The 14,320-nt window shown below is 38.6% G+C and overlaps 1 protein-coding gene across 4 annotated transcripts in view; it reads right to left on the minus strand.

The window, feature by feature from the left end:
- Positions 1-658: 658 nt before the first annotated feature.
- HIPK2 (homeodomain interacting protein kinase 2) overlaps positions 659-14,320 on the minus strand; it is a 169,558-nt gene continuing 155,896 nt past the window's right edge. For all 4 annotated transcript variants that reach the window (XM_039362397.1, XM_039362381.1, XM_039362390.1 and 1 more), the window contains exons 12-15: positions 13,751-14,032; positions 6,436-6,683; positions 4,971-5,131; positions 659-3,565 (exon numbers count right to left, since the gene is read on the minus strand). In XM_039362397.1, coding sequence (XP_039218331.1) covers positions 3,101-3,565; positions 4,971-5,131; positions 6,436-6,683; positions 13,751-14,032 — 1,156 coding nt within the window. In that variant the 3' untranslated portion in view covers positions 659-3,100. The remainder of the gene's footprint in view (positions 3,566-4,970; positions 5,132-6,435; positions 6,684-13,750; positions 14,033-14,320) is intronic.

A 14,320-nucleotide genomic window follows, 5' to 3' on the forward strand; every position in this document is an offset into this window, starting at 1 on the left:
TCTTCTCACCTCCCCTCATGAACAAGCTTTTTATCTTTACCACCTCTTAAGATCCCTCCCTCATCTCTCAACTAACTGACTTGCCTTAACCCAACATCTTATCCTATTGCCTAAGCACTCCTTTTCTGAAACCAGAAAAATTGGGACACTTCTTAGCAGGGGTGTCCACAGAAGTTTTTTTTTTTAAAAAAAGGGCAAGATGGCTTCCACAGCCCATAATCAAAGCTCAGTCTTTACATGCATCGCCACACATGGTTTTTTGGTTTTTTGTTTAAAAATGGGGGGAGGCTTGGATCATTTTGTTACAGCCACCATATTGATTTCTTGACATTTCTCCCTTCACCATCCCCAAACAGGTGTCTCTGCTACTTGGAGGCTAACAAATTTAGGTTGCAAAAAGTCATGATGATCACTAGAGGACAGCAATGACATAAAAGACAACTCCATTACTTTTTTGCATATAATCTCTAAATTTCTGCAGCCCAGATCTGATAGTCTTTGCTTAGAAGCCATGCTGACTTGTCTATAATAGCAGACAGCCTTTTTCACAATCAACCTCAAACCACTAATACAAGTAAAACTTCACAGGGGGGAACAGTAAAGACTGACACAACAGAAAAAAAATCTAGTGATGTCACCATAAAATATCCACTAATTCTTTAGTTATTATTATTTTATTATTATTTTTACAAACACTTCTCTTTGGAATCCTTCTGAAAAAGAATATACCAAAGGGGGGAAAATACAAATAATTTATTGTGGAAGATACAGAGTCTGCTTAGCTATTGTTAGCATTGTTATTATGATTATTACCTTTAAGAAAAAGAAAAGCACAGCAAGACCAAAATGGGACAAAGGGAAGAAAGCACCTGATAGAAACATCTTTCCCCATCCAGTTCTATATGTCTTGGATAATAACCCCCAGAATTCCAAATTAGCACAGCCAATAGGATATTGTGGGATTTATGTACATGATTACGGAACATCAGCTGGGGGAAAGCTGATCAAAACAGTAATAGTTATGGTTGCATCTCCAAGCTAGCTTCAAAATGCAGAACATGTTGCTTAGACATGATCAGACTATACCCTAAGGAACCAGAGTCAGACCTGCTACAAGCGGGGTAGAGTCCATTCCAAGTCCACGTCAAGGAGCTCCGATGCAACTGTTCCTCAAGAACAGAAGAAAGCCAAACCAAACCAAGCCAGCTTTTGGCACAAGTCTGAGTCTGATGTTCTAGAAAGAATACCTCTTATTCTCAGATTTCTGAAACCATTCAAGTGAAAATATATAAAGTTCATTCCAAGTCATTGCCCTTCACCCACTCCCCCCTTACATCCCCAGTTTAGACATCACAACTGAACATGAGGTACTACATATTACTAATCCAAAGCCTGTGTGTCTCTCCCACCCCTTTTTCTATTCATACTTTAATAAATATATGAACCTGCAAAAGGTTATGGAAAATTGGGTATCCTGGAAGGAAATTCAACTGATAAAATGGAATTCCTTGGAAAGCTGCTTTAGAGGCTAAGAACTCATCCAGACATCTCAATTTTACCCCCTTCCCAGAAAAAAACCCTTTCTTAGATCCACTGATTGTTCTATTCCAGCAAACTCCCAGCAGCCTTCATTTGGCCCTTGCAACTTAACCAAGACATTAAATTTTTGTTTTTGAAAGTCTAGAAAAAAAGGAAAGCAGTCAAACATAAGAAAGAGGAGGAAGAGGAGGAGGGGAAAAAGGAGCTGAGTTTAAATTCGAACCAGCCTCAGTCCGTTTCTAGGCGTACCAGTGGAAGTAAACCCTTAAAACTGCAACTGTAGTTTGGTAAGGCACTACAAGGGAATGATGTAAAACTAAGACTGTGACAGTGTATAATGGCTGTGCTGAGGACCACACCACAAGAAAAGGCAGCATCAGCGCGCACATGCGCACACACACTCACACACGCAGACACAGATATACCTCGACAATCACATTTGTTACATGCCTATGTTATATCACTTTTTTGTGCAATAACATTGAGGAATAGTCTATTGGTATCACTGGAGCTTAACACAAAGTAGAAAACGGCTGTATGGATGTATAGTGCTACATTCTACCAAGGGCCAGCTAGAACTTCTACTCCTACACTAACAACCCAATCCTAAACTTTTGGGATTATGTACCTGCTCCCGGTATTGCTGTTATGTTCCAACAGCAACAGCACACTGTTGGTGACCAAAGTAGCTATTGGCCAAAGCAGGCAATGTTAGGATTGGACTGCAAATAATGAAGGGTTATCCAGAGAAATAAAGGGGAAAAAAAGTATTTTCAAGTAAGGAAGTTGAGATTCTATCATACATTATTTAAGAAAAGGGATTTATCCAGGATGCTCAGAGTAAGAACAAATATTCAGCACGGCCTTTGATTTCATGAGATAGTGTTTTCTGCTCAGTGTTTTTCTATCCTCCCAACTTTCTAGTGCTTCTAGACTTATTGGGAGAGCTGGAATAATCCAAAGCAGCTTTTGCTCATTCCATTGCCAACAGAAAATACATCACACTTTCCATTGTGGTTTTTTTTTATTTTGGGTTACAGCAACCAGTGCAAAGACAAAGTCATAACCCTTTTGAAATTCTGGATAAATCCCTAATGTGTATGCTTCTTTGTTGAATTAAAAAAAATATACCCAAACACCTATGAAACTTTGTATTAGAAGATTTGAACAACAAATTCCTAAATGGAGTCTCCTGTAATCAGATGAAAATAATCTGTAAAAGTCTCTTGGTGAAATTATCCAAAACAGGACCGGACAATTGTGGTCCTTCTGCTTCTTCCACTATGTGGTTTGGTGCAGAATTGTTTTTTTTTTTTGTATTTTTATTTTTCATTCTTTTTAGCTTTTTTTTCTTTCTTTTCTTTCTTTTTTTTTAAATAAAAGTGTAGGACGTGTCTTGTCTTCTTTTGTCTGCTTTCTTCGTTAAAGTCTCCTTTGTTCAAGTTTTGTTGGAGCCTCCTGTTTGCATTGTTCATTTGCCTGTGACATTCTTCAGTATAAAAGCAGCCTTGTTCCTCTCAATGTGTGCTGAAACGTCTTTTTGTTTTCCTCTTTCCAGTGTTTAGATGTATGGGTACTGGTTGATCTTTGTAGGACTTAGGGGATATCCAGTGTAGACGGAGGCTGGAGATGCACTGATATAGGTTTGATGGGCAAACTGAGCTTGATACTGACTTGGGTGGATTGTGGGTGATGGAAGGACACGAGGGCCCATGCTGACTGGAACTTGGTGGACAATGCTGGCTGGATAAGTGGTGTGCTGTACGGTGTGCCGAGCTGAGCCTTGAGAAGCCACTAAGTGGGCCACGGTGCCTGTGGAACCCAGAGCCGCGGGTGCCGTATACGTGTAGAGATGAGGTTGAGCTGGAAGGTGGGCGGCAGCAGCTGCAGCCAAGTGCGGATGGACCGTGCCATGACTAGGGCTGTTGTGTGGGAAGGAATACGGTGCCTGAGCAATTGTTGGAGTGATGTAGGCCTGTTGTCGGCGATGGGTCCCTGTGCGATCGGTTGCCATGTGCTGCTGCGCCTGTGCAAAAGAAAGAAAGGAGCAACTGATGGTAAGAGTTGGGGGTTCCTCTTTGTCCTCTGGAACTTTCAACCCTCTTGGTTTCGAGTGTTTGCTAGAACTGAGCAACATGGACTGTCTTGCATTTCTGGCTGAGAATCTGTCACCCTCCCCTACCCTGAAGTATATGCTAAGCATGAGTGGAAGGATGTGGATAAAAGGCAAACATGATGGCCAAGAGGACAATATTTTCAAGGTGGGGGCAAATTTAGCCTATGTACCAAAATCAAATATTATAGAAAATAATGTATCAGCAAAACTTGTTAATAACTATATGGAAAAAATCAAAATTTTAAAAACTTCCTTGGGGAAATGTGCCTCCATTCATACAATTTTAATATGAGCATTTCTTTTGAAAGAATCCTCTCAATTGGACAGACTTTCAAAAATGAGAAATTGGGGAGGGGGGACCCAAAGGGATAGCTTAACAAAATCAAGAAATTGAGAGCAATGGAAATGGATGTACACAGCCTTCTTTTCTACCTTTCTAGTAGAGTAATCAGCAATCATATTTTTCTATAAAAATCATGGCTTAATTTCATGGACTGGAATTGAGGAGGACAGAGACTCTCAGGCAAAGGATGCTTAAAAGAGTAATTTTTCCTCTGCAGATTCCCTTCTCCCCATCAGCTTCTTTCCATGTTGGATTCTAGTTAGGAAAAGTAATTTTAAAAAAGTAGCTGAAGGATTAAGGATTCCATTTGGTCTGCCAAGTTTGTACAAGTGCCACACTGTTTCATTAACAATATGAGAAAACCCATATGTGTAGTTTTTGTTGTTGTACAACTGATCAGTGCCATCGCTGAACACGTAAAGAGGTCCTTCATCCAGGAAAATTAAAATTTACAATTCAGTGCAAGGAAAGGGAAAGAAAAGAAACAGAATAAAGGGTGGAAGAATACACCTTTATTCCAGTTTTCTGTAATCATTTTTGTTACTGTAGTTTAAGCTACAGCAATGTGATTTTCTTTTAGATTCACCAACTCTAAAATGCATATGTACATAGTCACTTGCATTCACATTCTGCCTAATTGTTCTGCAAGTTAGGCATAATCCAAGCCAAGAACACAGAAGTTATGATTTACAAACCACAATCACAGGATGCAACCAGGAGCAAATCACAATTTGACTTAGCATGTTCAAGAACTCAGTTATCGAGATCCAGACCTCATGCATCTCTTGAATGAAAAGTTTTCTACCTACTCCTTCCACTTCTCTCCTTTCTAACCTTTGATCCATGGCTGAGGTTACATTGATATAGCTAATTTTGAGTAAACTGATCTCTATGGAATTAAGTTGCTTTGCCTGGATTGTAATGTCCAGAGGCTATTACAAAGCTTTGGGGGCTCATTTACCCCGGGCTTACCTGGCTGAGATTAAGAGGCTGCTGCTGCTGGAAGTGTGGTCCTGGCCGCTGCTGCCTGTAGGCAATGGCTCCAGATGAGCTCCCTGAAGAATGACCACTGGTGGAGGTCACAATGCTAGAGGACTTTGACTTACAGGAAGATGAGTGGTGACTAGTAGTGACTAGAGGGGAAAAGAACATAGATTTATTATTGCATTCAGATCTATAAACTTCAGGAGCTTTCAGACTTAAAACTGACACAAAAATTAATGCCAAGCTCCTTTCTTGGTCAAGTTACACCTTGCTTTATTCCTATTTAATCCATTAAGAGTTAGGAGTCTGGGGAGAATGTACAACCTGCCTTTACAAAGCTACATGCATCTCTGAAGATCCTCAGGGATGAGCTAAAAGTGAGAGAGAGACAGAGAGAGAGAGAGAGAGAAAAGAGAGAGAGAGAGAGAGAGACTGGCCCAATATCATCCAGCTGGTTTGGGATAAAGAAGTCATGGTCTCCTCTTTCTAGTCTCATGCCTTAATCATTACACCAAACTGGTTTTCCTTTTTTATATTAATTTAATAAAAATATATTTTATAAAGAATAATTTTCATTCTGGCCTTTCCCAGATCTGTGTCTTGGCCTATCCTATTTGGAGGAATGCAATATTCAGCACGTTCTTCAGAGATCAAGCATGGTCCTTAGCATGGAAAAAAGGAGCAAGATGTCATCATCACTTCTGTTATAAATTCCAAGAAAGTGGGGTTTTTTTTTTCAAAACTATTTGCATGTAGAGCTCTTCTATGTTGGCTTTGGAAAATCATCTCTCTCTCTCTCTCTCTCTCTCTCTCTCTCTCTCTCTCCTTTTTACTCTTCACAATTGGTGGGCTACTTATGGTTGAGTTTGACAGAGCATGAAGAAACTAACTAGAGAATCCTAAATACCAATGAGGTGGAAGACATAGGGACTGTACATGTATATTATGACTCATGTTCCCACTGGAATTATTTATCCCCCAAAAGCTGACAATACATCACCAGAGATGGCCAAATCATATTGAGCATGATTTCTGACAGCTACCCTGCTGACACAAAAGATACCAAAGGGCTGTTATTTCTGTCTGCATTTTTTAACATTTACTTTAACAAACAAACAAAAAAAAGACAAAAATCATGGAGAAGCCCTATTAAAGGCAAACGGACCATGGACAGTTTGGGGGAGATTTATCCACCTATCACCTATTTCTGCCTCTCTTCCAGTCCTCCCCCATGGTCCCAATAATGGTAAAGAAAAGTAACATGGATAGAAACTTCCTAAAAAAAAAAAGACCTGTTTTTGCCACCACTCTACAACTTCATCTTTTGGCTGGCAACAAGACTGTTATCTCTTTGTTAACTCCCTCTTCCCTGCAAACATGGCATGCTAACCACAACCATTAACCACCTTTCATTTAAGGCTTTTTATTTCTTGATGATATACAGCCAACTTACCTGGTACCAAGCTATCACATTCTACTAAGACTTCGCTGGCCTGGTTTTTCAGTGGTGGTACAATGATCGTCCGAGGATTGCCATTACAGTGTGACTCGTGTACACCCTTTGTGTCATAATTGTTTCCATTATTGTTTCCTCCACGATGTCGTACTGCATATGGACTGTTGTGGCCAGAGGAATCAGAATATGGGGAATCATGCACAGTTACACAGCTGATGACATTTTTTCTTTGCTTAGACAGGGGGCTGTAAAATAAAATAAAATCTCTACGTAAGACATTCCTATCTGGCAGTAGGTAAAAGCAGTCATGTTCTCAATAACATAGCCTTAAAAAAAATGAAACACAGTGGAAAGACCTGCCATTCCACTAGATTATCAACACAAATGGCAGAGCCAGCTCCTCTGTTAAGCTGATTCTTTCAGGTGTTGGATGTTGAGATGTGGCTACAGAGTGATAGAAGAAATGGTGATGGTGTGACAGGAAGTCTGCTGTGTGTCCCTTAACCTTGGCTGTTGCTTGGGTGCTGTGGAACATATTCAGCAGTTCTATCTCCCTCAAAGACTCTTTAAATCCCAATAATTAATATAATTACTCCTCTCCTTCTTTCACCTTGTCTCACCACAAAGAAGAGGGGTTCAACCTATTCTCCAAAGCACCTGAAGGCAGAACAAGAAAAAATGGATGGAAACTAACCAAGGAGAGAACCAACATAGAAATAAGGAGAAAATTCCTGATAGTGAGAACAATCAGTAGAAAGTTATGACAATCAGTCAGACGTTATGACTGCTCCATCACTGGAGGCTTTTAGGAAAAGATTGGATAAATTTGTCTGAAATGGTTTAGAGCAAAGTTCCCCAATCTTTCCGGCTGGGTGGCTTGGAAGGAAAGGGAGCAGCAGAGAAATGTCCGTGCGTGTGGCCCGTGCACGCATTTGCAAATGGGCTTGCGCACAACAGTGGTGCTAGCGTGCACACGCATGCGCAAATGGGCCACACATGCTGATACCCATGCACATGCACAAATGGGCCATGAACGCCCATGACATGCATGCTGAGGCATGCGCACATGCACAAATGGGCCGCACATGCCTGTGATGTTCACGACAGTGCTAGTGTCCCCGTGCATGCGCAAATGGGGCCGCTAGTGCCCGTGTGGCAGTGATACGAATGGGGTGGGGCTCACCAGCTATTCCCGTGGCCTGGTGGCTAATAGGCCGCGGCTCAGTACCAGGTCGCAGACCATAGGTTGGGGACCTCTGGTATAGAGTCTCAAGCTTGAGCATAAGTTGGATTAGAAGACTTCCAAGATCCCTTCCAACTCTGTTATACTGTTATTTCTGTCTCAAGATTCACATTCACTTTCTCTCATAGTCTCTCAAAATTGCCATTTGATAACAACTTTTGAAATAGCTCCAAGTGCCACATTAGAGCTCTTGGAGGTCCCAATTTGTGCAATCTCTCCTTGATGCAAGTCTAGCATGAATTCCTCATTAACATGAACACTGAGATGCTATTCAAGTGGATCTGTTGGTAATTAAATCAAAGGAGTTTGAAATAGTTAACACCAACAAATCTCATGGTATGTTACTAGTCTATTCAATAAAATGCATCAATACTATGCTTTGGTGTTTTGATACCATTCAGGCTTTTCCTCATCCTCTTAATTTTGATTTAGTTTTGAGGGTGGCCAGATGTGCAAAAAATTGCTCAAATGGCTCCACTCCCAAATGGACTCTGGGTTTGACAACAGAAAACCAGAGCAATTTTTTTCCTGGTTGCATTATGTTGCTATGGCAATAGTTTTTTATAGAATGCTGACAATAATTGCGAATAAGGAACTCAGCAATTAAATATGTTGGTGGGCACTCTAGTTTTTCTTTTTAAAGCTTTTTCTTAATGTCTTCAGTTACATGTATAAATATGTATCAATATGTATGTGTGTACATTCACCAAAGAAAGAAAAAAAAATTATATCTGGAGAAGAACCAAATGTAGTAGACCACTACATATACTTTGTGCTAATGGATCTCTGTGGAAGATGTTACAATAAAAGAAACGGAACATGTTAAATGTGGTTGGCAAGCTAAGGATAATTTTCAAGAACATCCTCCCCCTCTGCATGAAGAGAAAAGTTTTCGATCAGTGTGTGCTACTTGCTGTTCATATCAGTGAAATATGGACACTAACCTCACAATTGATACAAATGCTACAAGTGGCGCAAAGAGCCATGGAAAGATACATGCTAGGCATTACAAGACAAGATAGAAAGACCTGCACGTGGATTAGATGCCATCAAGAGAGTAAAAGAACTGAAATGGAAATGGGCTGGTCACACAGCAATAAGAACTGATGACAGGTGGACCAAGGCGATCATAGAATGGATCCAACTTGATAAAAAGCATCCTTGAAAGAGACCTAAAACAAGCTGGATTGATGACATCAGCAAGCATTGTGGGCCCAATTGGCAACAGAAAGCTCAGGACTGTATTGGTTGGAAACATGCAAAAGACGCCTTCATCCTTTGGACAATAGCTATGACGATGATGATGATGTATGTACACACATATGCATACCTAACTTCACAGGTTTTTTTTTTAAAAAAAAAATGATTGTCCAAGGAATGGGTTACTCTTTGCTGAATAGTTTTTATCCAGGTTTAGATTTAGTTATATACACCAAACAAATTACTTGTGGTTTAGTCAACAAACAATGTTTTTAAACCAGAGCTTGACACAAGAGACAACCTGGTTTCACACAAGCTAAAGCACAAAGAATACTGCAATGGTTGAGATTAAAAAACATGCTACTTCAAAATTTAAAAAGTCAAAGCTAAATCAAAAAAAATTTTTTTTAATGAACCACAACAAAAATGCTGCTATTAGTTTAGCAGTAACGGTTTCTCCGAAGACTTTCAGGAATTCTGTTTTTGGGGAGAGCATGGAACATACTTCTCTTCTTTATTTCTGTTTAGGTCCTTCATATTTGTTCTGCTATTTTGTATTTTTTTCCATTGTCATCTGACCTATTTGTTTGAATTTTATTGATTAGCCACTCAGAGAAGCCTTCCAGACTGAGCTATATCATTATATATTGCTTTAGGAATTAAATAAACAGGTAATGACTGGCACTGAGGTAACAGAGGCGGTTCTCGTTTTCAGAACTCTGTAAACTTTGCATTCTAATATATTTCTCTAGGGCAGGGGTAGGCAACCTTGGCTCTCTTATGACTCGTGGACTTCAACTCCCAGAATTCCTGAGCCGGCATGGCTGAGCTTGGAAATCTCTCTCTTTCCCCTCAGCATGGCTGGCTCAGGAATTCTGGGAGTTGAAGTCCACGAGTCATAAAAGAGCCAAGGTTGCCTACCCCTGCTCTAGGGAAACATTAAAATGGAAACTCTCATCTTACACAAATATTTTGCTTATTTTTCTGCATCCCAAAACTTTATATTTTCCCCTCCTCTTTCTAACAGATTCATTTCAGCTTCTTCTGCTTGTTTAATACAGGGAATGGATCTTTGAAACAGTACTTTAAAGCAATGTTTCTGAACCTCAGCAACCACAGCCTCACAGCCAGCACGTGACCCTCTGGCCTCCATCGAGAGCCTCTGGAGCATTGCCAGATTGACCTGGCATAACCTGTTTTTGCACTGCTGTTTTGCAGAAGTAGCAATGGAAAGGGATTTGTTAAACCTCTGAAAAGCAAGAGCATACCAATTTCCACCCTTATAATCTCTTCAACTGCCACCTTTGAAAATTACAAAACACCTGTATCATTGCATCACTTGGATCTCTGTAGTCTTTGGAAGCCAAAATACTTTAAAAACAAAAAAGAGGACTTCCAGGCTGAAAAAAACCCTTGTCTGCCTACCTCTTCATTAGGGACAAGGTGCAACCTCCAAAAGGTCTTCATTTTTTGGTATTATTCAACTGAGACAAAAATGGGGAACTACTAATCTTTCTTGAGACTGATGGATTTGCTGGGCAAATTGATTAGACAGAATAGATTACCATCGCAGGATCCAATCAGGGATATGTCACCAAGACCAAAGGTTTAGTCTTCCAAGCTTTTGGATTTGTGCTGGAGCCCATCCTATAGAATAGGTAGGGTGTATCGTACAAAGAATTTAATGTTTTTTTCTCCCAGTTTGTGTGAACAATAGATTTTCTTTCTTAAATATGGAACAATGGAAAATTGATTTTCAGGAGTGTTCATCTGGATTGCTATGGAGGCTTATCTGGGTAATCAGCAGTCATCATCCAGTTGTCTTTGAAATAAATAGACTAGCATAAAGACTAAGGCAGCAGTCTGGAACCCACGAGATTTGCATCTCTTGATCGCAGTAGTCTCTGGAGCGTGTGCCAATCACTACCTTTCTGTTCAATTTATTTCAAATGTGGTTTTGGAGAAGCTAAATGAAGGTGAAATCCAGGACACCTGTCTCCTTACGCTCCCAGAGGAAAAGCATAAATATTGCATGAGATGATGATGATGATGATATTATTAATGGGTATTGCTTTTACACTTACAAATCTCTCTGTGTTCAGCATACTTGTCAACCATTCCCAGGCCATAATTTTCCTATCTTTGTTCCACACTTGGAAAGTTGCTGTTTGTTCCATTGGAAATTAAAAACTTTTCTCCAATAGGCAAGCAATATTTATTTTATTTTATTTTTATTTTATTTACTTTATTATTTTATTTTATTATTTTATTTTATTATTTTATTTTATATTTTATTTTATTTATTCATTCATTCAATTTATATGGCCACCCATCTCAAGTACATGACTCTTTTTGGCTAATGATTACATACAAGGTAAAAGCATTATAACAAACCAATAAATAACATAGCAGTTGAAATAAAAGATCAATTAACACAACCATGATGGGAACTCAGCCACACACCCAAAGCTCCATCTCAGTAGTACAACCAGGTCTTCAGGGCCTTACAAAAAGGCCAGCAAGGTTGGGGCAAATCTGATCTCTGAGAGAATGAACTTCCACATGGTGAGTTATTTATTGCTATGGACTATATGGCACTCCATTTCCAGAGAACCTTACAATATAAATAGAATAAGATTAAAAATCAAAACCGATTAATACAATTATATTCACAGATTCTGAAACACCAGCATTTTGAGGGAGGATGGTCTCATGCAGTAGTGGGATTCAGCCAGTTTGCACCAGTTCAGCAGAACCGGTAGCTAATTTTTTGTTGCCCAGGCCCAGAATGGACTTCCGGAAGCAGCATCCACACAGAGAACTGGTTGTTCACATATTTGAATTCTACCACTGGTGTCATGCATTTCTAAAGGCCTTTCTGACGAGCCATGTGTTCACACTATTATGCTACTAAGGATAAACTACAATAGCTTATGGGAGCAAATGATGGCATTTGTGTGATGACATAATTACACAATATCTCACCTTATGTACCTGCATCAGACATTGGGACACAAAGATGGAATGATGCCTTTGTGTTATAACATCACCACATATCTCAGCATTTTATTACTGTTGCAATTTGCTTTGATTGCCACTGGACACAATTCCAGTAACCTAGTCTTAGTAAAGAATTTGTATTTATAAAACACATACCAGGAATTTGATCACTAATTCATTGATCAACAAGTGAACTCTGAATTATATCCCCTTAAAATAAAAATATTCTTCAGTTGTACAATACACTCAAGAATTTTCTCCATTAGATGGCACACTTTTACTATATTAGACTAGAACATAAGGCTGTCTTTATTACATGGAGACTTCTTTTCCTACTGGTTTTTTTTTTCAAATCATGACAATTGATTATCTATAAAGTGTTTATTGATAAAAAACTGTAATGCAAAACATATAGGTAAAATGATGGATTAAAGCAATTAATTTGTTCCTATGCCTGTTTATTCAGAAACAAATTCTCAGTCCATCAACTTACATTAGCTATATATGCATTGATTCTTTTGTACTTTATCTCCACTAGACATAACATTGTATATATTAGAATACACATGAATAGGATAGCAGTGAAGAAAAAGTGACTTTTCTAATATGATTTTATGATTTCACCTGTACTTATATACTGATTGGTAGTTTCCTTGGAGCTTTATTCTAAACCTGTTTATATGAATGTAGGACCCACTAAATTCAATAATTTCCTAAAAAGTAATATTGAATTAGGAATGCTGCCATAAATAATGGATAAATCATATAAGAATGCTTATTGCTATAGCTGTATTTTTAATATATTAGTTAATTATATTTTAATATATAGATGGATTGCTGTATATTAAAGTCAAAAGCTTATTATATTTTTCTACTGCATATTATTTTCTGCTCTGGGTGCTCATATTCCAGAAATATTGCTTAAAGCTGTTAAAATAACTATAAATGTGTACCTCTATATTTTATATCATTAGGAGAGATTTTTTTTTTTACATGTTGCCTGATAATTATTTAAACCTTAGTTCTGAAGTTATCTGGGCTTAGAAAAATTCAACACTATTAAGGGTAAGAGTTCTACAGGGAATATTAAGATTTTAAACTAGATTGGAAACTTGAAAAAAAATCCCGAAAGAAGGCAAGGAAAACTGCTTGGTTATATCCAGGTAATCAGAGAATATGGCACCATTGTGTCAATATCCAAATCATCATTATGAAATCTGAAATTATTCTTGTAGATTTAAATGCCATTCTTTTTTTTAAACTCTGGCATGCTTGTCTATATCACAAATGCAATTAAGGACCTGATTTAGATTTAAAGAAGATCTGTGTTCTTTTTTCAAAAAGTTCTGATAGTGTCCAGGAAATTTAACAATACTGAAGTAAAAGTGGGATTTATATACCAATTCCTAATAATCTGAAAATAGTTTTCAAATGCCATATATTCTTCTAAGCTGCTTCTCTGCATGAAATGCAATCACTTTTGTAGCAGACTGGGTTGATCAACCCCAGAGAAATAAGGTTGTATATATTCCTGAATCCCTTTTTTATAGCCCGGAAATCATCTCACAATTTTTTTTATTATAGCATTCACATCTTTTAAAAACTGTGCCCCAAAAGTGAATAGATAATAGATAAGGGAAAAAGGCCTTGCCAAAAGTGTGAGATGCATGCAAAATGCAAAGACATTTTTAAGTCAAGTTCCTAACAAACTGAAAGTAACCAAAAGAGAAGCTGTATTAACTAAAATTAATGGATTGGCTCAACTCAATGACAAAGATTAGCTGGCGGTTCAGTGATAAATAACCCAGAATTCTAGAACCACATATACCTATATATTTCTGCTGACCAACATATATAATGTCAGTTTACCTTGTAGGTGCATGCTTCTGTTCCTCCTCTTCATCAGTGTCACTGCTGATTGTGATAACACTGACTGTGGGGCTGGGGGTGTCAGGGATGACTATTGTTTGTCTCTGTCGTTCCCTTGTAGTACTAGAAGGTCCATCCCCCCACCCACAGGTGACGGAGGTGCTGCAGGCTGGGCTGTTGTGCACCACTGCGCAGCGAGGAGGGGTATTCTCCTTTACTCGCTTAGACCGCTGCGGAGAGCTGATCGTCTGAGAAGAAGACACCTCAAAATTGGACATATTCCTGAAAACAGTGACAGGAAGAAAAAAATATATTAAATGCACGCAAACAACAACACAATTTTTTTCAAGATAACCTCTTGTAGATCACAATCCACTTCATAGAAAAATCTTACACACATGCTGTTGTGGAGAATGGAGGAAGAGAGATTTAAAATACAGGTAGTCCTCAACTTACGACCACATTTGAGTCCAAAATGTATGTTGCTAAGTGAAACATTTGTTAAGTGAGTTTTGCCCCATTTTACAATCTTTCTTGCCTCAGTTGTTAAGTGAAACATTGCAGTTATTA

Source organism: Crotalus tigris, unplaced genomic scaffold (assembly GCF_016545835.1).
Source record: "Crotalus tigris isolate CLP2741 ecotype Arizona unplaced genomic scaffold, ASM1654583v1 scf7180000017588.1960692, whole genome shotgun sequence".
Taxonomy (NCBI): Eukaryota; Metazoa; Chordata; class Lepidosauria; order Squamata; family Viperidae; genus Crotalus; species Crotalus tigris.